General features: G+C 49.0%; 1 protein-coding gene across 2 annotated transcripts in view; it reads left to right on the top strand.

The window, feature by feature from the left end:
• The window catches only part of Gtf3c1 (general transcription factor IIIC subunit 1), a 64,022-nt gene extending 40,823 nt beyond the window's left edge, over positions 1-23,199 (top strand). The window contains exons 20-37 of one of the 2 annotated variants that reach the window (XM_051192907.1): positions 972-1,110; positions 1,517-1,652; positions 1,960-2,038; positions 2,159-2,347; positions 5,896-6,053; positions 7,467-7,609; positions 9,020-9,101; positions 9,858-9,970; positions 12,434-12,496; positions 13,179-13,272; positions 15,612-15,784; positions 16,637-16,924; positions 17,879-18,138; positions 18,940-19,229; positions 20,102-20,612; positions 21,158-21,197; positions 21,829-22,018; positions 22,737-23,199. In XM_051192907.1, coding sequence (XP_051048864.1) covers positions 972-1,110; positions 1,517-1,652; positions 1,960-2,038; positions 2,159-2,347; positions 5,896-6,053; positions 7,467-7,609; positions 9,020-9,101; positions 9,858-9,970; positions 12,434-12,496; positions 13,179-13,272; positions 15,612-15,784; positions 16,637-16,924; positions 17,879-18,138; positions 18,940-19,229; positions 20,102-20,612; positions 21,158-21,197; positions 21,829-22,018; positions 22,737-22,964 — 3,176 coding nt within the window. In that variant the 3' untranslated portion in view covers positions 22,965-23,199. Of the gene's footprint in view, positions 1-971; positions 1,111-1,516; positions 1,653-1,959; positions 2,039-2,158; positions 2,348-5,895; positions 6,054-7,466; positions 7,610-9,019; positions 9,102-9,857; positions 9,971-12,433; positions 12,497-13,178; positions 13,273-15,611; positions 15,785-16,636; positions 16,925-17,878; positions 18,139-18,939; positions 19,230-20,101; positions 20,613-21,157; positions 21,198-21,825; positions 22,019-22,736 lie in introns of both variants that reach the window. The other variant, XM_051192906.1, reaches the window with a different exon arrangement.
• The last annotated feature ends 440 nt before the right edge of the window (positions 23,200-23,639 follow it).

Here is a 23,639-nt window from a genome sequence, read left to right as displayed (position 1 = left end):
AATCCAGCTCAAGGACCTCTAGTTCCTCTGTCCAAAGTACATGGAGTCTTCAGCATTAGGGACTTACCTTCCACCTCTGAGAGGTAACCAAGGCAACATCAATGGCCTATAATGTTTCAGAAATGTCTTAGGCAACCTTGGATAACAACTCAAAAGAGGGCTTCTCACCCCTGGTGTTGGGATTTTTGTTAAAGTGTATGCATACGTACACGGACTTTCATCATTGTAGGTATTCTTAGATAATTCCTTATAACCTTTTCAGACGAATTTTATTATACCCTCCTTCTTCTGTATTTATCCCCTGTTCCCCTGCCCTAATTAAAGCCCCCTGTTTTTACTCTTTCCCCACTTGTACCCTGCTTGTTCTCTCTATTACCCACTGCTGTGATGGTTTTGTTTTTTGTTTTGTTTTGTTTTTTGCTTTCAGAGAGGGAATTCTTAACAAATATGTTGGTGGGCATCTTTAATATGTAACCTAAATGTCACATGTCCACTCAAACAGATGATAACCCTTGAGCCTCAGTTCCTGGTCTTCTACACCAGAACTGTCAGCATACGTGTGTAGGGGGAAGTGAAGCTGAACATAGAATCTTAGGTACCATTCTAGCCAAGAAAGCTGCCTGAGCTCCCCACTTCGCTATACTCACTGACCCTGCCATCACACCAGTGTCTGTATGACAGTCAACCAGGAAGGAGGCTTCCTCTCTCTGGTTGCCGCTTGCCTCCCATCCTTAACAAACTGCACCAATAGACATCCCTTCAGAGGTCCTCTGCTGTGGCTTTCACCTTCTTAGTCTGTTCCCTCCCCACCTCTCTCTATACGACATTGTGAGAAGGGCTTCACCTGGGACCATGACTCCCTCTCCATAGGGAAGGGACACCTCACAGACCAAGCATGCTCTCTTCACTCTCCCTCTGGCTGCCAGAAGCTGGCAGGAAACATGTCACTGAGCACTGCTTTGGTTGTCTAGGTGTGGTACGTTGCCCTTGTGCACAGAAGATCTGTGCTGATCAGGGCAGTGACCCAGAAGGCAACTTGCGGAAGGAGCAGGAGAGCGCCATGGATAAGCACAACCTGGAGCGCAAGTGTGCCATGCTGGAGTACACCACGTGCGTACCACCCCCCTGAAAGCTGACCCTGCCATGACACCCACCTTTGTGGCCCTAGCTTTGGCTAATACCTTAGGCTGGAAACCAGAGGCAGCAGTTTGATTGCCATAGACAATGTCTGTCCCTAGACAAGTTTCTGAACATAACATTTTCTGAAATCCCATCCATGTCAGAATTTAGAAGCTGACAATTTTATATGAAAATCAATTTATTTATTTATTTATTTAATTTGATTTCTGAAAAATTAACAACTTCCCAACCTAGCATTCCAAGCTCTTTCTTTCTGCCTGCTCATTACTGTCCGGGGTAATGAACACTGTGACACATACACACAGAAGTTCTCCCACTCTATATGAAGGTGCTTGTCTTAGCAGGAAGGGCTCTTTGTCTATTTGCCTTGTCTCAGGGGGAGCCGAGAAGTTGTGGATGAAGGCTTAGTCCCTGGAGATGGGCTGGGAGCTGCTGGGCTGGACTCTAGCTTCTATGCACACCTGAAGCGCAACTGGGTCTGGACCAGCTACATTATCAACAAAGCCAGAAAGGTAGGCTCCTGGGAACATTCTACCCCAGCACCTGCAGCCATTGTCACTATTCTCCTGCCACCCGGGACTTCTGAGTTTGAGAGGCCAGTGTTAAGAGGGGACGTACAAATATATCTGACTGGCCTAGAGTTTGCTGTCCCATTGGTTTCTGGCTTACTTTGTCCAATGCATGGGTGCTCCTTTTTTAGAGATGCACAGAAAGTCTGATGGCTTAATTCCTCCACAAGGGGGGCTTGTGCAGGAACAGAATGGCTGTAGAGAGCCATGGAAGTTCTCATCTCATCCCAGTGCTGTGCTTACCTTTCAGAACAACACCCCTGAGAATGGGCTTACAGGAAGACTCCAGACATTCTTGTCTAAACGCCCAATGCCACTTGGATCTGGAGGTATGTGTGCTGAGTGCCAACTAAGAGGCTAGTTTAGGCCAGCACTACTGTGGATTCTGCTGACCTGTGGGGCCTCTACAGGGGCTGTTCCAAGCAGTTGTATCTTCTGATTATTTCTAGGCAGTGGCCGTTTGCCGCTCTGGTCAGAGGGGAGAGCTGATGCTGAGCTCTGCGCTGACAAGGAGGAACAGTTTGAACTGGACCGAGAACCTACCTCTGGCAGGAACCGGAAAGTGCGTGGTGGGAAGAGCCAGAAGCGGAAGCGGCTGAAGAAGGAGCCTATCAGGAAGATCAAGCGAAGAAGAAGAGGTATCTGGGGGTGTTCATGACCTGGGTCTTGTTGTATGTCCACAACATATTGCAGTGTTACTCCCACAGGGCAGATTCATCCTGCAAAGTGTCCATTTTCCCTGTCTGCAGCCCTGACTTGCTGTGTCCCTAGCCCATCTAAGAATGAACCCATTTCCTCAGTTTTCTCTGTCTTTGTTCTTTGCCAGCCTTTCTCTTTAGCAAGTTTATGGTTTAGCAAGATTCTTTTTGTTTGTTTGTGTTTTGAGACAGGGTTTCTCTGTGGCTTTGGAGCCTGTCCTGGAACTAGGTCTTGTAGACCAGGCTGGTTTTGAACTCAGAGAGATCTGCCTGCTTCTGCCTCCCAAGTGCTGGGATTAAAGGTGTGTGCCACCACTGTCCCGCCAGGTTACTGATTTCATCTCACCTGGGAAATCTTCCTAGCAAGACCCTTGTCGTCTAAACAACATCCCTCTCTTCTCTTGGTTTGCTTTTGAGGGTCTGCCCCTGCTCATCCGGCCAAGCTCAGTCCTGCAGAAGTGTAACTAGGAGGAAGCTGGGAATCATTTAAACCTGCACTGTTCCTTCAGAACTAGCACAGTCCTCCTTGGCATTTTCTAGTCTCATCTGAGTCATATTTCTAATGGAAGTGAGTGCTGAGGGGACTGATCCCTAAGTGTGTCATATACATCAACTGGCTGCAGAATCTTCAGAGAAAAGTATTTAAGCAAGAATTACTTTATTGGTTTGTGTTGCTGGCATCAATAATAAACATCCCATCACTTGACATAGCCTTCAACTTAGCCTCTTAGAGATACATGAAAGACCAGTATATAGACCAGTATTTCTCTAAGGGAAAATGCAGTGGCTTGATTTATATATATATGGATCCTAACCCAAGGCTCCCCACTGTGTGAATATATGATGGTGCTGTCAACTGCTCTTAGTTATATAGCAGGCACTTTGTGTTTTTGTTTTCTCTGACAATACCTTTATCAACCATTTCAGAAAGGAAGGATATATTTGACTGAGTTTGAGAGGTTCGGTCCACAGTCTGTTTCTGGGCTGAAGAGACAGAGCTTCATGGCAGGGGACATGTGGTAGAGAGGGCCTCACTTTCGGGCATACAGGAGGCAGAGATGCTGTGCTGCCTGTGCTAGTAGCTCCCTCCTTTCTATTCCATCAGAGCCTCAGCCTGTGGAACACACTCAGGCACACTTTACTGTCCGTCTCAGAGGCTTCCCCACCAAGTGGCAGTCACGTCACCCTCAAGGTGGACTTTGCAGGAGGTGTTTTTGTTGTTCTTTTAATATTTTTACATTTACCTATATTTGTGTTCATGTAACACACTTGTGTGCATGTGTGTGTGCACGCAAGTCATAGTGAATGTGTAGAGGTCAGATGGCAAATACCAGAGTACTCTCCTTCTACTTTGTGGGGTCTAGGATATACAGGTTGTTAGACCTGATGGCAAACAACTTTACCTGCTGAGCCATTTTTACCTTGCTGACCCCAAGACATGTTTTATACCATTGCTTTAGTCTTCAAGACAGTCCTAGGGCATAGGTTTTGCTATCCCTGTAGTGCGTAAGAATCTGCGTGCACTCCAAGGTCACAGGCATACAGATATTTGGGGGCTCAGCAGCTGCTGTTGGTTACCCCACTTACTCTGTGAACATGTTTGTTGTGGAAACATCTACATAAGGCACCTTCGGAGGATTTGGCAACCCAGTGGAAGCAATCGTAGATTGCTGGATGATGAGAGGAATAGGTGTACAGAATGAATGTAGAAAGGGGATTTATTAGAGTGGCTTACAGGTGGTGGTGCAGCTAGTCCAACAATGGCTGTCTACCTGAATCCAGTTGTTTAGTCCATGAGGATAAATGTCAACTCATCTTCAGTTTACACTGGAATCCAAAGTAGGCTCTAATGCTGGAAAAGAATTGGACTTGGTAAATGAAAGCAAGCAGGCAGAGGGGGCAAGCTTCATTCTGCTACCAGTTCTGTATTTCCTTCACCCTCAGCAGGTCTTGGTTCTTTTCCTAAAGGAGTGACCCATACCTCTATTCCTGAAGGGTCTGTGCTGTTTGTCATCCTGCCTGAGTTAGGCTGTAGTTTCCCCATTGGCTGTAGTCACAGCACCAAGAGATGCTCTAAAGTAGTGGTTTGGTGACCCTTTGTGGTGATAAATTGTTTATGATTTATTAAACCCACTGGAGATGAAAATAGCAAAGCCAGCCATACTAGTTAGCCATAGAAACCAGGCAGTGGTGTCACACACCTTTAATCCAGGATTTAGGAGACAAAGGCAGATGGACCTCTCTAAGTTCAAGGCCACCCAGGGCTACGGGAGATTAAATCAGTCTAAAAGAGTAACAGAGCTCACACCTTTAATCCCAGGAGTCATGAGAGATATTTAAGACAGGAACAGGGTCTTAGAGCTGGAAGTCATTCTCCAGCCACATTGAGGATAGGAAGGCATTGATTCTCCAGCCATGCTGAGGAGAGGCAGGAGTCTGAGGTTGGTGAGAGCTTGTGGAGACAGAACCAGCCAGCCCTTACAGCCTGAGATAGAGGTAGAGGTAGAGCTAGTGGCTTGGCTGATTTGCTTTTTTGATCCTCAGCTTGAAGCTTGAAACCCAATATCAGTCTCTGGGTCTTTTATTTTTTGTTTTATAGACCCCCCCCCACCATAAAGTTATTTAATTGTTATTTCATTTGGCTGTAATTTTGCTACTGTTATGAATCATAATGTAAATATTTTTTAGATAGTTTGCTAAAGGAGTTACAACCCACAGGTTGAGAACCACTGCACTCCAGACATACTCTTTTTTACCTTGATTGTGGAAAGTCAGTCCAGTTTCCCCTTGGTAATCTGGATCAATCACCCTTCCCAACATTGTTAGTCCTTTCTTAGCTTGTTGGCATCAGAAACCCAGAGTGACAAGGAGAAGTATGAGCTTCCCATTCAATGGAAAATTTGTTCTGGCTCCTAGCATGAACACTCCCTCCCCACTCTGGAAGCAAAACTTTTAGGTCCTAGAAACAGAAACTAAAATTTTCTTAGTAGGTCACTAGAATGATTGTGAATAGAACTATTCCTCTCCACTCCTTGACTCCCACTTGGCTATGGGGAAAACCATACCATATATTGGACACTGGTTCAAAACTTCTGGAAAACCCTGCCCCAACCCTCAAAGCTGCTGCCACCTAATTGTCACTGTAACTGTCTTCAAAAGACCACGCTCTATCTTTCTATCAGGCTAGATGCTTCAGGATGGTGGAACCAATGGATTCCATGATCATGGGCCTCCTGTCACATTTCTCTGGCTGTGAGTCCCATGTTCATACTGCCTAACCTGAACCCATGACATTCAGCCAAAGAAAAATGGGTAAAAGAACTGCCCTTCATGGTTTGCTTGTTTGTAAATGGGCATTGTCTAATAGCTGGTAGGCTTGGCCATTTCTTACCAATGTGGTTGGGGCCCTTCTTCTCTGGAAGAAAAGCTGGTTCAAGCCAGTTGCTGAAGGCCCCTCTCCTCCCCCCCCCCCCCTTGTGTGTTCCTAGGAGAACAACCAGGAGCTAAAAGCAAAAAGCTGCGATACCAAGATGAGGCTGACCAGAACGCCCTCCGTATGATGACCCGGCTGCGTGTCTCCTGGTCCATGCAGGAGGATGGGTTGTTAATGCTCTGCCGAATTGCCAGCAATGTCCTCAATACCAAGGTACCTGCCATCACTGAGTCCCCTTAGGAGCATCCCTTTGTTATGCTGTGAGAGCTATGGCTCTGGGCTTATTACCCACTACCAACAGCTGCCCAAAAAAGTATCTCCCAGAATCCTATATACTTGCACTACCAGCCTGCACATTCTCCCAACCCTCAGTTAGATGCATGTGCACTTCTGCCTGACTGCAGTGGAGCAGGTCAAGCCATTTTGCTCTTGTCTGCCACCCATTCCTTCTGTGTTGTCTGACTGTAGTGGCTTGTGTATTCTGCACCATAAACTCCTGATTTCCACCTTGGCTCTGTAGTTTGGTACCCCTGGGCCCTTAGTTGTACCCTAAGGCAAAGACACTTGGCATTTCCTGGCCATAGCCCTACATACTTGTCTTCCACACTCACTGTATCTTCCCTGCCTTGTTTTCAGTCAGCAAACCCTTCCTTGCTTCTAATGGTGACAGGTTCTACAGCCCAGCCAAAACTGTTTCACATTCCCACAGCACTTCATGACCCCTGGCTCTGTGTTTCCTGCTGGCATGGTGTGCAATGAGACATAAGCAAACCCATGCTCCTTTATAGAGGCCAGCAGGACTTAAGCTCCATGTCAGCAAATAGAGCACTTCCTAAAGGCTGATTGTGTCCTGGTCACCAGTATGGCAACCAGGAGAAGCCAGTTAGGGCCCGCATTGCTTTTTCCATCCCTGTTCTGATTCATTTGTCTCTAATCCTTGTACCCCACTCTCCTAAATTCCAACCCTATTTTTCGCTAAGGAAGATAACAACACTGGTGGCCAGGAATGTATCCCCCCCCCATCACATAGCTCCCCCCACTCCTCTATAGAACATGGTAGCCACCAGTCAGCATTGTTAGGAAAAGTATCTGTCTTTAACCCTTTCCTGTGTATTACTTTCTAATATGTTCTGAGTCTGCTATCTTAGTTCATTCTTTTTCTTCCAATACATATATTGGAAGATGATGTGATATAGGGCAAATAATATACTGAATGTATCAGTGTTTGAAACTCTCACCTACCCAGCAAGGTGATGCACACTTTTGATCCTAGGAATCAGGAGTTCCAGGCCAGCCCTGACTACCCAGAGAGGAGCCTATTTCAATACCAAAAGAAAGAAACAAAACTCTCCCAGAGCACATTTACCATTCACTTAACCTTACCTGATACCCAGGGCTCCCTTACAGTGCTTACCAGAAAGCGCAGTCCCATACGACATTGAGGACTTGCCCTGTTTTTCTGTACATAGGCCTCAATTGGTTGTAGGTAGGGAAACATGAGGTGAACTCTCTGAGCCTCCTTGGGAAAATAGGCTACCAGGACACATTCATTCCCATTCCTTTCTGTTAGCTGTTCTGAATATGGGCTCTGCAGATACTAACTGTCATACTCTGTGTTTGGCCTAGGTGAAAGGACCATTTGTCACCTGGCAGGTTGTGCGAGACATTTTGCATGCTACTTTTGAAGAATCTTTGGATAAGACATCTCACTCGGTTGGACGAAGAGCTCGCTACATAGTCAAAAATCCCCAGGCCTTTATGAACTACAAGTAAGCCACATTTGCAGCTGGAGTGTGATAAGTACAGTGGCTGTCCAGGTGGTTCTGGGCACATCCGTGCACATGTTGTTATAGTTCACCCTTGGGAGCAAGTGTAGAGTGAGGCTTGCTGTGCATCTGTCTTGGTATCCCTATGCATGGAGGGCAGGGATTGACTGGCACTGCTGTGGTCAGACCAGTCCTAAGGACTCTTCAAGGAGCTCGCTCTTGGGAAAAGTAGTACAGACCCGGGATCACTGAACAAAGAACATCATGTCCCCATGGCAGAACTGGTTGTCCCCAAGTCCTTCCAGGTGGGGCTCAGGCCTTGTGGGTATAGCAGAGCCAATCCATCATCTCCTTACAGGCCTTTAGGCCCTTCCACAGCTTCCTCCAAAGGGGATCAAAGAGAAAAGGCCAGAGAGTCTGTGAAGCTGGGAGGTACCCACAGCATGCCACCAGTGCAAGAGTTAAGTTGGGTGGGTAGCAGGGACAGAAGAATGTCCTATACTGTTCGAGTTTCAGGTCAGCCAGGGCACATAGTTTTTCTGCACTGCTGTTCACTGACAGTCATCCAGGCCGTAGAGAGGCCAGCCCTGTGGGCTCTCCACACTGCATGCCTCGGGTCTTCCTTGTGTGAAACCACTTTTGCTTATTTGTAGAATGTTCTTATTTCCTACCTGAAAGAATTCTTTGAAGGAAAAATGCCCTCCTAGTCCTGACTCTTTAGAAGAGAAAAACCTGTCAAGAGGTGTGTCAGAGCATTAGAGAGTTGTCAGGGAATAAATTCTGAGCCTTGGGCTCCCTGCTTCCAGCATACCCTGGGAGGGGAAAAAAAGGGGGGGGGGTTCCAGAGTCATCAGGTTCTGTCCTGGCTTGTGTCTTAGAGCTGAAGTCATTTTCTCCCCTGGGAGTAGGATGATGAAAAACCAAAGACAGCTATCTAGACCCAGCCCTTTCTTTTCCCAGCAGAGATGGCAGGCACTAGCTGGCTAGGCCTTTCTGATATACTTTGTTTCCCTTTGGGCAAGCCAGGTTCCACTACCTTTACAGACATGGACAGGCTGGCAGGGGACAGGAACTCTGATAGTAGTAAATGGTGATGTACATACAGTAGTTTAAAATTCATGCACACACTTCTGTTGGTCCTATCCAAATCCCTGTGATGGGGTAGGGCTGTGGGAGACTGCCATTGTCCTCAGCCTCCCCATGGAAGATAGAAGCCAAGCTGGAAAATGTGAGCCTCGACCAGCCTGACTTGAACTGGGTGCAGCTCACTACAGGGTGCTCATTCCCCCAAAGCTAGTTGTCCCACTATGCTCAGGTAGACCATAGATAGCTCTCAGCGAGCTGAAGCCATTGGCTCCCATTGTTGAGAACAGGAGGGGACAACTTCACAGCACTGGATCTTCCTTCCCACAGGGTCTGCCTGGCAGAGGTGTACCAGGATAAGGCACTGGTGGGAGATTTCATGAGTCGAAAGGGCAACTATGAAGACCCAAAGGTAGGTCCTATGCAGTGGCAGGGCCCAGTATACTCTAAAGATAGGCACTGAGGGACTGCCTAGCCCTCAGGACCCTACAAAATGGAGCCAGCTTGTCAGTGCTTAGGACCATTGGCCCTGACTCCAGGCATTATTTTAAAGATGGCCATGTATGACTTGGTACTTTAAAATGTTGTTGAGCTTGGGGCCTGTTAAGAAAACAAAGCAACTCTTTAGAAGTTGCAGGCAGAGGCTTTTGAAAGCTGCTCTGTGTGTTTGCTGTCAGGTAGCTGTGCGGCCTGGTACTTCTGCCCTGGCTGAGTAGAGCTATCTCTGTAATAGTGGGCTGCACGAGGCAGCAGCCCACAGGTGAGCAGGAGGGACTGGAAGATCTGGAGAGGCCAACTTAACACGGGGCAGCCAGGGAAATCCAAGCTGAGAGTAAGGAGGTAGCAGAGCAACATGTGTCTGGCAGCTAGCATGTCGATGTGCATGGTGGGGACAGTGCAGGTCCTGTTTGCATCTCCCCTCAGCCTGGGGAAGATGGGCTACAGGTATGAGAGCTGTCGGTGTCACTCGACCCCATGGACTCCAGATTCCTAGCATAGCAGTGAGTGTTCACCACTCAAGTGACAAGTAGACTCAGGAGAGGGGGTGGCGAAGACAACAGGTGTGGTATTTGCGGGCATGGCTGCTAGAGGCGTTTCTTCACAGCGCCCTTGGTGCTTGCACAGCTTCCCTCCCATGGAAGGTGTAACATCTAAACTCTTATTTCAGGTTTGTGCCAAGGAGTTTAAAGAATTTGTGGAGAAGCTGAAAGAAAAGTTCAGCTCTGGCCTGAGGAACCCCAATCTTGAGATCCCCAACACACTGCAGGAGCTCTTTGCCAAGTAGGTACCTTGTTGACCTGAGTGGACGGAACCTTGTACTTAGGTGGGTAGCAGAGATTAGCCAGCTGAACAGTGCTTGCCTGGCTATACTTGGTCTTGCATTGACCCTCCAAGAACCACCTTATGTCAGGTAACCTGAGGCCCACCTAACTAATCCATACTGTGTTGGTGTGTGCTTCTTGCTGAGCTTGTTTAGGAGACTATAAAATGAAAGAAAGGGAAATGGGCATCTACAGATCCCAGTACAACTGCATCCATCCTGCACAGCTTCAGTCCCAGGGAGGCACAGGCCACTGTCTCCAGGCCAGGGTCACAAAGCTTGAACACTAAGCAGGGCCAGAAACTATGCCAGGTGGTTGTCATAACAGAGCTTATTTATGCTCTTGGCTTGCCCCTTGTGTGAAAACATATTTGTGAGAATAGTTGGAGAAGTTGGAAAATCTGAAGGGGCGTAAACCAGGCCTGTTTCCACAGCAGTATCCAGATACAGATCTCTCCTCCTCTCCCTCCTCCTCCCTGTACTCATAGTCTCCCTTTGCTCTCAGTGTTTGATTTGGCAATCACACTCTAAGGTTCACTTAGTAATGAATATGGTGTCCACTTTTTCAGACCTACATGGCAATTGCGCGTGCGTGCGTGCGTGTGTGTGTTTATGGCGAGACAGACCTATGTAGCCCAGGCTAGTGTCTAAGTCTGGGCATCCCTCCTGTCTTAGCCTCTTGATCCTTAGGATTATGGGCATGTGTCACCACTGCTATCTGTAGCTGTTTTCTGGGTTTTGCTCTTATTTGGCAGTAAGGCACTCTTTAGAATTCCCACGCATAGTTGTGTGGTTTATGCTTACTCTTGACAGTATCTCAGTGTCTGTGTCCATGCTTGTGGTTCATGTTCCCACACATGTGCATTCAAACAAGAGGCCACTTGTAATCCTAAATGAAAATAGTTACGGATGTAAAAACAGAGCTCTAAATACTTAGAGGAAAAGTGAGTGGCAGGTGTGGCTGACAACATTGACTTTGTCCCTAAGTGCTCTGTGGGCCAGTCAGGATAGGAGACCTGTTTTGCCCAGGTCATGAGTCATCCATCCCAATCCCACCTACCCCAGACCACCAGGAGTCTGAGTTCATATGCAAAAGCCAGGAGCCTTTATTGCAAGCGTGGACCCTCCATCTGTTCAGATTCAGTGGTTCGATCAGAGAGCCCTGAGCTCAGTTGTTGCAGGGTTTTTAAGGATAAAGGATGTGGAAGTGGGGGAATTCCAGGTTCAGGTGGGGCTTGAACTCCTGATTGAGCAGGAATGGGACAACAGGAGTCTTGACAAACAGGGACTGGTGCTGGCATTGCTGCAAGGAAGTTGGCAACCTCTATACAAGTTACATAAGCTATCTGTAACATTCCGGAACATCTGGTACTTGTTTGTCTCAAATTTGATTGGTTCCTGGACTCAGGGCCATTCTAAGTGTGACGCCTAGCCCCAGTATTGCTAGCTTGTAGCCTGCATGATGTTAAGTTAGGCCTCTTCATCTCCATGCCTTCCCCGTATGACAAAAATGGAATTTTCTGAAAAAGTCAAAAAAAAGTTAGGTGAAATTTACCATTGCAGAGTTGAGGTTTTACTTTAGTTTTCTGAAAACCAAAAGAATGAAACCTTTTGGTGAAACCTATGGTTTTAACAGTTCCATGAATTTACATTGACTTGAACTTGATGTAAAGTGATACTGCATAAAAGTCACGGAGAAGACAGGAAACGTTCTATTCTTCTGCCATCAAGATTGTCACTTATTTGTAAAATTTATTTATTTTTGTTTCCATAATGCTGGAGAGTAAAGTCAGGACCTTATTTATATATACCAGGCAAATGTTATACCCCAAAGCAAACCCCCAAACCCTCATTTTGTTGTTGGCGGTTCATTTGTTTTTTGAGGCAGGATCTTACATGTAGCCAGGCTGGCCTTGAATTCATATCCTCTTCCTAGATCCTCCCAGATACTATATTACAGGTGTTCATTATCATGTCCAGCTTAACTTATTTTCCTATTGACAGATGATAATGGCATCTATTTATAAGGTACCCTAATGTTATATGTGGTATGTTATTACTTGTGATGTGTAAACATAGTAAATCATTAAAACTCATTCCTCACCATTAGTTTCATCCCTCTACCTATCCTTCCTGCCTTCAGTCTCTTAGCACCTTCCTATTTGGTTTCCATGAGTACCTACATAAGGGCCAGGTGATCATGTAGGCCTTTCTATAATCATAGCTCTGGGGGCAGAGGCAAGAAATCCCTAATCCTCCAGTCATATAAGAATGGGCTTGTTTGGGTGAAACCTTGTATGGTTTCTGTGTGAGCTTAGTTTGGCACATTCAACCCTTCAGCAATGAATGGCCACCATGAGCAAGTACCAGCTCTGTGGAGGGCCACCCTACCCCACCAGCATGTTCTTCTGCCTCCTATTCAGATACCGAGTATTGGCAATTGGAGATGAAAAGGACCGTGTCAGGAAGGAGGATGAACTTAATAGGTAAGCTCCATTTAGAACATGTTAATTTGATGTGTCTGTACTGTTTCCTTTCTGTGCTAAGTGGTATTTAAATAGAGCCCATGGAGTCTGGCCCTTTACAGGGGAAGTTGGCCAAGCCTTAACCTCAGGTGGCATCTGCCTGGTCCTAAGTGGGTGTTTTTTTTTTTTTTTTTTTTTTTTTCCATATCATAAAACAGAATTCATCTGGGTGTTAGCTCTATAAAGTAGTATAACATGATCCTTTTTCTCATTTGGAATTGGGGAAAGAAAGGCTTACTTTTACTAGCTGCTTTAGAAGCTGGTTACACACCATATTGCCTCTTTCCCACTAAGGAAGACACTTTTGCTTTGTTGAGACAGTAGCTTTCTCTGTTTTGCACACTGACCTGAAACTTGCTCTGTGAGCCAGCTTCCCCATCTCAGCCTCTCTCCCCCCCCCCCCAAGTTGTGGGATTATAGGCAGACATCTAGCTGGGAACAGTTTTTGTTGTTGTGAGACTTAATAATTAGTAAGTCCCAGGAACTGCCGTTTACGCTGGTTTTGTGACTATGTTAGCATTCATAGCGCTTTTGTGGGATTGAGATGTCTTAACTAAGTCTTTCTCATGTGTGCACTCACCCTCTCAGGAGTGCTGCTGTGGGCAAGCAGCCTCCTACAGCCTCGGTACTTCCTGTGTTTCAGTGTGGAGGACATCCACTTCCTGGTGCTACAGAACCTGATCCAGAGTACACTGTCCCTCTCTAACAGCCAGTCCAACTCTTGCCAGTCTTTCCAGGTGGGTGCTGCCTCCTCAGCACAACAGGGCCTTAGGGCCTTAGGGGACCAGAGCTATGTGGATGCTTACTGTGCTCTTCTCAGCCGTGGGGTCTCAGGGGGCCTTGAATGCCTTTCATTCTTGTTACAGTTTTGACTTGTGTATGTATTGCTGCTATAACCAAACCTAAGGCTTCCTATATATGCTGTACGAGCGCTCTCTTCAGCATGCTAACCCCAGGCTATTGAGGGGTGAAGCCCCCAGTAAGCCTGGGCCTCTGTGTCACTGGTTCTGACTCAGGCCCTGGGCTACTGTCTAGTCTTTTCTTGTTGCTATAATAAAGTATTCTAATAAGCAACTCAAGAGAAGTCAAGGAAACAAGAGATTGAGGCAGAAGTGAGTACTCGCTGAGTTTGCGTCAAGTTCTCTTCTCCATGGATCACAGCCAGGGATTGGTGCCACCCATAGTGGGCAGTCTTCCTACTTCAGTTAATGTAATCAATATAATCCCTCATGGGCATGTCCAGAGGTCTACCAGGTGTTTCTAGATTATATAAAGTTGGTGACACTAGCCATCACAGACCCCCTTTGTGTGGGTGCATGTCTTGCTGGGTGGGGCTGCAGACACCTCTCCCTAAGGCCTGTGCCATAGGGCTGGAGAAGGTAGAACTGCTGGAGGAAGATTTTGAGTTTTTGTTGTTTCTTGTTTATTTTTTAAGATTTACTTATTTTATTTTTTGTGTATGGGGGGTTTTGCCATGTGAACCACATGGAATGCATTGCCCCCAGAGGCCAAAAGAATGAGTCTAGTTCCCTGGAATTAGTTCCCTGGAACAGTTATTAGCTGTTGTGTGGGTGCTAGGAATTAAACCTAGGTCCTCTGGAAAAGTAGCCAATGCTCTTAACCTGAGTCATCTCTCTGGCATGTTTTTTGAGATGATGATCTCACTGTGTAACTCTTGCCTAGCCCAGAACTTGCTGTGCAGATAAACTAGCCTTGAATTCACAGAGATCTGACTCTCAAGTGTTAGGATTAAAGGTATGCACCACCATGCCTGGCAGGAAGGTGCTTTTGATAACCTTGCTTCAGAGCACTACCCTGGCCTGGGCACATTGAATAGCAATGGACATGCCTCCGAAGATCCCTACTTGTCATTAGATCTCTCCAGCTTTAAGTCAGCTGATACAGTTGCCTCCCACGAGGACATCTAAGACCCCATATCTGAGAGTGCCAGCCAGCAAGCACTCACTTGTTTCCTGGCAGCACTTACTTTCTTTGGCCTTTTGTACAGTTCCAAGTGGTGTACCTGGCTATTGGTATCCCCTGTCCCTTGGCCTCATGGGCATTCTGCAACTGGAGAACACGAAGCCCCATCCGTGTAAGCCTGAACTCCAGTAAGAGTATACAGTGAGGCAGAAGTCCCAAGTTTTTAGCCATGGCTATACCAGGTCGCTGTGGGTTCGTGCTTATTTAAAAAGAAAGCCAAAGATGTGCTCAGCAGGCAGTCCTTGCCTGTAAGCCCTCAGCATGCTGCTTGCCTCCTTGGTGCCAGAGAAGAAAGTAAACAGCCACCAGCCAGCTGGTCTTCACTTCCACTTCTGTCTCCAGGGACTTCTAGGCTCAGGTGGAAGGTGTCTAAGACTACCTGACACCACCCACCCACCCCAGCTTCTGTGGCTCCCCGGAGCTAACACTGAGGAGTTAAGGCCATCAGTGACAATAGAGGATCCACCCAGCTTCTCAGAAGACAGAAGGAGTGGGTAGATACTGCAAGCATGCCAGACAGTTACAAGAGCCTAGGCTCTCTGGACCCAAGTGGGTGAACCCCACAGTCTTGGTCATTGTGGTCCAGCATAGCTGCAGGTTTCTGGAGGATGTACCCAGCAAGTTCCCAAGAGCAGATATCACAGATGACCAAGCCCCAGTGCTGGCCATAGCTTCTACTCCACTTCTCTAGGGGGGAAAGGTGAAAAACATTGTAACCTCATTCTCTCTGCCTCTGCGCCCACCCACCCCACCCCACCCCACCCCAGGTCTAACTGTGCACACCCAGACCTGCCAGATAGACTGCCTAGAAAAATCAGGTGACCTTTTCCAGGAGCCTGCTCCGTGTGACCCATACTTTCTTTGTTTCACTTATGCCTCACAGTAAGGCTTTGGAGAGTCACTTAACTGTCAGTGTGCACTGTCACTAGGAAACCCCAGGCTCAGTACTATCTGAGAGCCTTAAAGCTTCTTGGAGACATTCAGACTGGTCAGCTGAGCCAGCCTTCCCATGGGTGTCCCCTTACAGTTTCTATGCTGCCATGGTTGGTTCCCCGTCTAGCCAGGCTCCTCACCCTGCCATGTGCTATTTCAGATCTTCCGTCTCTACCGGGAGTTCCGGGAGCCTGTACTGGTGCGGGCCTTCATGGAGTGCCAAAAGAGGAGCCTGGTCAACCGGCGCCGTGTCAGCCATTCCCAGGGTCCCAAGAAGAACCGTGCTGTGCCCTTTGTGCCCATGTCCTACCAGCTCTCCCAGTCATACTACAAGTGAGTGTCTTCAGGAGCAGAGAGCCTGGTCCAGGAAGGGGCTCCTTTCTGCCTGTCTCCCATGCAGGAGTGCTGTCGTCAAACAAGTGGAGGAAAGTTAGTTTCAAGTTTTTTAAGCCATCCAGGTAACAATGCATCTGCCTGGTGGGCCAGCCTTTTCCCTCACCCACTCAGCTCAGGGCCCTTTTGCACCACCTTCACCCTGCAAAGCTGGGCAGGGTGCCCTCGGGAGCTCTGCACCACCAGCCTCTGGTGGCAGGTGGGGGAAGCTCCTCACTCAGGCATGCCATGCCAGCCTCAAGTCAGCGGGGTCCACATGGACATTAGGTGACTCCACTGCTAGTCCTTTTGCCCTCCCCCATTCCAGGCACTTCCTCCTTCCCAGGTCCTCACCCCGATGAGCTTGGACTTCTTTGCTTTGGGGGAGGGTGAAGCAGCAGAAGGCATGGGTGTGGTTGGGAAATAGGGTACACCTCTTGGGTCCCTGCTTTCTGGCTCTTGTTGGGGAACTGGCCTCTGCTTACACCTGCAGACAGTGAGATGGGACACATTTGTGTCCTATCAACTGTCACAAAAGGAGGTTCCTCCTCTCTGGGTCAGCAGCTGTTGGCATGAGGCACTGCAAGGTCTTTGGCTTAGATGAATGGTCCCCACCTTGGATGTACAAAGTGAGTGGAGAAGAAACACCTAGACTACATTGGGCTGCAACATAGTCTCCCATCGCTGCAGGCAAGAGGGCTTTGGGTGCAACAAGGATGCAGGCTATTTTAAAGTGTTGTGACTTCACAGAGTGGCCCAGCACAGGCTTTAACAGCAGCTCTTCAGAACATCTCTTTTCTACCTTTCCTGCAGGCTTTTCACATGGCGATTTCCCACCACCATCTGCACAGAATCCTTCCAGTTCTACGACAGACTCCGGTCCGCCAGCATACTAGACCAGCCTGATCATTTTTCCTTCAAGGACCTGGATAGCAGTGATCCTCCAAGTGATCTGGTGGCATTTTCTTTGGATAGCCCTGGAGGACACTGTGTGACAGCCCTAGCCCTCTTCGCCCTGGGCCTCCTCTCTGTGGATGTCAGAATCCCAGAGCAGATTGTGGTGGTGGATAGCTCCATGGTGGAGAGTGAGGTCATGAAAAGGTCAGAGCCCAGACCAGCACCGTGCATGTGACTCTGGTCACAGTTTGGGGACACACAGATTCTTGAGGCATTAGGAGTGGTCATTTCCTCTCGTTGTACTGACAGGGTTAGCTGCTAAGTGACCTAGTGTGAACATGTGATCTGTGTACCTGTTCTTGTGGTAGTATGCACATACATATACATATTTTCATGGGAGTGTGCACATGGTATGTGTACATGTTTGCGTGGGAATATGCACATGTGAATGCAGGTACAGAATCCAGAGGCTGAGGAATTGGATGCCTTTTCTACTCCCCTCATTTTTTGAGACAGTCTCGAAATTCTCATCAGTTCAACTAGACTGGCTGGCCTGTGAGTTCTAGGGATCCAGCTCCCCGGCACTCAGATTACTGACATGCTATAACACCCCAGCTTTTTCTGTGGGTGCTAAGGATCCATGCTCGGATCTTCATGCTTACATAGCAAATACTTTACTGACTGAGCCATCTATCCAGCCCCCATCAGAGATATTTTTCATTCAACAAACATGCTGACTTTTGCTGCTTTGCATCTAGTGGGTGTGCAGGACCTTTGTAGAGGGGGGCTGGTATTCTAGGATCTTGTTAGGCTGGCACCTGTCAGATTTGTGATTAGGATCGGCAGGCCAGTGTCCAGTGAATTATCTGTTGGTACTTTCCAAGGGTTTAGGGAAAGTACTGCAGAGAAGGAAATGTGATTCCAGGTACCTTACTGTGACAGAGCTGATCTGGAGACTTCATGGGGAGGTAGAGGCTTTGGGTAGTAACAGAAAACTTTGTCTCAAATAGAGACAAATGGTGTGTGTGGGGGGGGGGGGATGTGCCTGGAATAAGTGTCTGTGACAACTAACTATTGCCACTCAGTGAAGGCAAAGATGGTTATATGGCAGGTGGTCTTTGTCCAAGTCCAGCCACCTAGTTGTCTTCTCTTCTGCAGCTTGGGGAAAGATGGAGGCTTGGATGATGATGAGGAGGAGGAAGACCTGGATGAAGGTTCAGGGGCCAAGCGTCAGGGTGTGGAGGTAAAGGCCCATCAGGCCTCACATACCAAGTACCTGCTGATGAGGGGTTACTACACAATGCCTGGAGTGGTCAGTACGCGCAACCTGAACCCCAATGACAGCATCGTGGTCAACTCCTGCCAGGTGAAGTTTCGACTACGCAGCACCCCTGTACCTACCCAACTTGGGCCCACTGGTGAGTGTCCTGCCACAGTTCAGGTATAGGGGAGACCCTAAGGCTCTGGGCCAGGACACAGCACTGGAGACGTGAAGAGTGGCATTGCTATGGATAGCTGTCAATGACTGATTGGGCCTGTTCATGCTTCTTGACTCTACTTTGTGACACCTCCAGAACCTTAAGTCCTATAGTTTATGACACTGTTGAGTCTTGTCCTTTATCCCTTTTCTGTGAAAGATGGGACATATCAGCTCCATTGCCATCACCCGCCTCCTTCATGGTCGAAGAGCTCTAGGGAGCTCAGATAGGATCACTCAGGGCACTTAAGGAGCTCTGGATAGCTTAAACGTTTTGTCCATGCTGGCATAGAATGGGAGTGGAGAGGCCCTGCCTAGGCAACCAGCTGACCTTTGTATGGTCAAGGCAGATGGTGTTTGCTGTCGTTGTCACTTTTTATGCAGTCAGAACTCTGTCTGAATTTTGAAGCAGGCAAAAATACTATGCCAACCTATAGGCTATTGTTTCAGCAAAGAAAGCTCTCCTGGATAGAGCGTGGAAGAAGCCAGGGCATCATCACTCAGGGTTAAGGGGCATGGAAAACATGAGCTTTAAGAAGGTGCAGTGCGGTTGCAGTCCAGCGTGTAGTCACTTATCAAGAGTCCCGACTGCTAGGGCCCAGTGTGTCCCAAGAATTTGACCCCTGGCTGCTTAGCCAGGGAGCAGTGAACTGTTGCTGGAGCAGATCTTGCCTGAGAATTCCATGTGTTGGTCCCAGGAAGGGCTTCTGTCTGCTGATTCTGCTTTTCCTTGTGGTCTCAGGGTTCACAGCCACACTGTTGGAAGAGCTCCAGGCGGGGCCTGCTTGCCTCCCCCCCTCCTTCACCAGCCTGGTGGACCCACAGCTGCATACCTGCTGCCCAGAAGAGTTTGCCCAACAGATGGCACAGTCTGGCTACAGCCCTGAGGATGTGGCCGCTTCCCTGGAGATCTTGCAAGCTGTGGCAGCTGCCGACTGCTTTGGGGTTGACAGGGAGAAGCTAAGCAGACAGTTCTCTGCCTTGGAGAAGATAGCAAGCAAGCGTACCAGGACATTCTCAGACTATGTTCAGGTGGGCTGAGCTCAGGGGCAGATAGTTGCAGAGCAGAAGTGGTGCATGCCTGTGGTGGTGGGGTCAGGGCATGTTCCCTAAACTCCATTACAGGACCTGGCTAAACCCTGTAGCAGCCATCCCTCCTAGGGATAGGCCACATCCTCCATGGGTCTAATGTTCCCCCAACTCACAGGCCTCTCATACCCCCTGTCAAATGTCTGGTCCCTTGGACTTGGTGACCCTCGGATCCTAGAAAGAATGACCTTCTACTTGCTGTGAGCAGCTTCTTGGAATAGAATGCGCATCAGTGGTCTGATGTGGAGGCTGCTATCTGGGACCTTTGTGTAGGACATGGAACTGACTGGGACTATAACTTTCAAGGGCTACTCCAGGAAAGCCAGCCCTGGTGGAAGCTGGCATGTGGCTCTGAGGAGGTCTTAGCACAGGGGATACTGTTTGCATGATTTAAAGTATTCTTACCCTTACTTATTATAACCCTGGAAACTAGCTGAGAGATCTCAAATATTCTCAGGCTGTGGAGACAGAGCCCGATGACTATGGGAGGGTTGCAAGCCAGGTACTCTCTGCTGACCTCAGCACAGTTGCAGGCTCAGCTAGCCAAGGTGCAAGGCCTGGGTTCTGGCTTTCAATGAGCTTGAGGGGTTTATAGCAAGAAAGAAACGATGGTGATTCCTGGGGCTGTGTCATGAGTAACACAGTAGGTACAAGGAGAGCCCACAAAGGCCCATGCAGGATGCCAGGCTTGTCCCTTTGGACCTGGACTTGTTGAGAATACTTGACACTAGCTGGGAGTGTTATCCACACATCACCTACCTAGTGAAAGCCATGCCTTCTTCCCAGACAGGCCCTATGTCTTTTTTTCCCCCTAGGACCTCTTGGAACAGCAACAAGTGATGGAAGTTGGAGGCAACACTGTGCGCCTGGTGGCCATGGCCTCTGCCCATCCTTGGCTCCTGCATTCAATGCGTTTGAGGGATGCAGAAGTAGACACGAAGGCCTCAGGGGATGACTCCCAAGCCAGACTCCCTGAGGGGTCTATCAGCGAAGAACACACCTTTGAGGGGACAGCAGTGCCTTCAGGCAGCTCCCATAGCACCAAAAAGCGTGCCCACTGCTCTATTCAGAGCCATGAAACTGATGCCGAGGAGGCCATGAGGCTCCCTGCCAAGAGACCCACACTCCAGGATGTTCGCGTGCTTGCCAGCCCTAGGCCTGGGGCAGAAGAGCAGACGGAGGCCCAGGCCTTGGCTCTGCTAGCAGCTCCTGAAGATGCAAGTGCAGGAGTCCCCAGGCAGGAGAACCAAGAGAGTGTTGGTGTCTCGGGCCTAGAGCAGCTGGGCTGTGAGTTCCAGCTTCCAGAAGGCTCTGAAGACCCCCGAGGTACTGACCTGAACACCTCTCCCTGTTCTCTGCCCCTCACTTGACTGTCCCCACTCTGTCTCAGACTAGGAACCTGTCTTGCCCTCAGCAGATGTGTCTACAGGGCCATGCCTGGAGAGCCTGGTGGGTGGGAGCAACCAGGCTTGCTGTGGTTGCCACGGGGAGGTTCTCTGGGCAGGGTACACTTATTTCTAGAAGCTTCTGAGTCTTGACCAATGACAGGGCATTTCCCTGTGAGATCTGCTGCTGTTCCTCTGAGCTGTTGTTGCCTGAGAGCTTTACACACTACCCTATGGCCAAGGCTGGCAACGAGGTGCTTGCTGGCTTTACTCTACCAGGGTCCCTTTGGTGAGGATCACCTGTGTACCTGTTGTGTCCTGCCAGTGTCTGTGGTGCACCGACCTCAGCCACTGGAGTACCACGCTCTGTTGGAAGACTATCTTTCTGGACACGCCTATCCACTTTGGTATCTGTTGAATGAAAGTCAAGGGACATGGCCTCCTACTTTGCCTTCTAAGAGCCTGCCACATTTTCCTCTCTTACAGGACTTACAGACAGCAACATGGCCCAGGCAGCATGGGAGAGGTAAATGGGGGTCTTTGGCAGAGGGGCAGAGCATGGAGAAAGTGTAACATCAGCTTCCAGGCTAGTGACCAAGTGTCAGTCACTGTATGAGGCTCCTTCATGGGGTAAAACCCTGGCTAGTTTGCTCTGAACAGAGGTTACCAGAAAGGGCTTTGACCAGTCCTCTTCTCTTTGCACAGCCCACTGTACCCTCATGCCCATCTTAGATGAGAAGGCCTTCGTGGCCACTGTGACCACATTAACCGGAACTCAGCTGCAGACCCTCAGTCCTCTAGCTCAGAGATCAGAAGGGCTGTACTCTTCTGCCTTGAAGAGGTGCCTTCAGTGGCCCTCCCCCTGCCCAGGGACCACAGAGGCCCTCCAGAAGTTCCTCCCTGCCTATGTGTGTGTGGCCTCAGCCCGCCAAGGCTTTGCACCCTGGATCTGACCCCAAGGCCTGTCCCATACAACCCATCAGCCCTGGGTTAGTGGCAGCTTTGGCCAGAGGCAGAGCTGCTGTGTGGGGAGATCTGTGAGTGAGCCAGTAGGGAGGAGCCTCTAGTCTAGGCTCCATTTGCACCCAGCCAGAGGAGCCTATCTGTGACAAGCATGCCTCCTCCCTCTCTGACATCAAATGTCCATCTCACAGCAGCTGTGAAAGAGTGTGTTTCATCGGTCGCCCATGGCGTGGTGTGGACGGGCGCCTGAATATGCCTGTGTGCAAAGGAATGATGGAAGCCGTGCTATACCACATCATGTCCAGGCCTGGTGTTCCTGAGAGCTGCCTGCTGCAGTACTACCAGGGGGTCCTACAGCCTGTTGCCGTGCTTGAGCTGCTCCGGGTACGGGCCCAGGGGATCTGAGCCCAGCCGGGGGGTGGAGGGCACGCAGGCCAGGGCAGGTCTATGGAAGGCTGCACCCCAGGTGTCACCATCTCAGCTTAAATGGCAGTACCTTCTTCAGAAGAGGGGTCTGCTATTGTCTTTGACCCTGCCTGGCTCTTGATCGATCCCCTTCTCCCTTGGCCTGCTGTAGCCCACCGATGCAGCAAGCTTGGTCTGTCTTACCCTGCCCTGCTGTTGTCCTCCAGACTCACACTTGGGGTCACATGCTCACAGATCCTTGGGGTGGCATGGAAAGCTGAGGACCATGCGACCACTACTTTCCACAAGTAGCTGCTTCCCAGCGGACTGATGGCTGCCTTGAGCTCCCATTCCCATGGTGCCCTGGACCCCAGCTTCCTAGCAAATGACATTCCCTGAAATTCCTGTCAGTCATTCCAGATAGAATTTCACATGGGACCATGCAAGTGGTGGGAAGCCATCACAGCCTTTGGTGGTTGTCTGTCCTCCAGAGGGGCTTGTCACTGTGACACTATACCCACCATCCTTCCTCCTGCCCATCTTGACCTAAGCCTTCCTACTAAGCCCTGCCTCCCCTCAAGACCATGTGTGGCCATCTTCTGCCTGGAAACAGCTATGTGCATTTCATAAATACAGTAAGACCAGGTCCCCAAGTAAGGGGTCCAGCATCTTTGTAACCCAATGTTTATATCTGCAGGGCCTAGAGTCACTCGGCTGTATCCAGAAGCGCCTGCTGAAGAAGCCAGCCGTCGTCTCACTCTTCTCCAAGCCTGTGTTGGAGGGTCTGGGCCAGGCCGGCGAGACTGAGGCACTCTCCTGCCATGAGAGCACTGTCACCTTCTATGAGCCTACGCTGGACTGTACCATCCGCCTGGGCCGTGTCTTCCCCCACGATGTCAACTGGAATAAGTGGATCCACTTATAGATGCTGCCCCCAGGCCAATGGAGGAGTCTCTGCCCATGCTCTATAGCTCATCTTGGACTGTCCCATGAGCCCTGTCCCTCACACAGATGTTACCACAGCTCCGTAACACAGATGTTACCCAGGTGTAGCAGCTGCCAGGTGACTTCGGTTCCCTCCACTTAACTGCTCTTGCTCCCAGATGCCCAACCTTCTTGCAGACCCAAGTTCTTAACTCAGGCTCTAGCATCAGCAGTATCTGCAAGGGTAGATGTTGTTTGGGAAGCACAGCTGATGACCAAGCCCTCAATTATCTGACACCCCCCCCATACCATTCAGACTCAGAGAGGAAGGGCTTTGTGGAAACATGCCATGGGGATACCTAGCAGACTCTGCTCCTCTTTAGGTAGGACATCCCAAGTGGGGCTCGACCAAGCCCAGGGTCTCTAGCTCTCATGGGAACCCCTCCTGCCAGAAGCAAGGCCTATATGTTTTGCTTTTTTTTTTTTTTTTTTTTTTTTTTTTTTTTTCCTTTTTTCCGTTCTTGTTTTATTTTGCTTTTTTCTCATTAGATACAAGCCCCTGGCATGTATTTATTTATTTTTTAATTAAAGTGAGATCAAATTCATCCATTTTGTGTATTTGCCTAATGATCGTTGTTCCCTAAGGGATTCCCCTACTTGCCAACTGTGGCCCAGC

This window comes from Phodopus roborovskii, unplaced genomic scaffold, assembly GCF_943737965.1.
Source record: "Phodopus roborovskii unplaced genomic scaffold, PHOROB, whole genome shotgun sequence".
Lineage (NCBI taxonomy): Eukaryota > Metazoa > Chordata > Mammalia > Rodentia > Cricetidae > Phodopus > Phodopus roborovskii.
The sequence above is the reverse complement of the archived record's forward strand: the minus strand, read 5'-3'. Positions and strand labels throughout refer to the sequence as shown.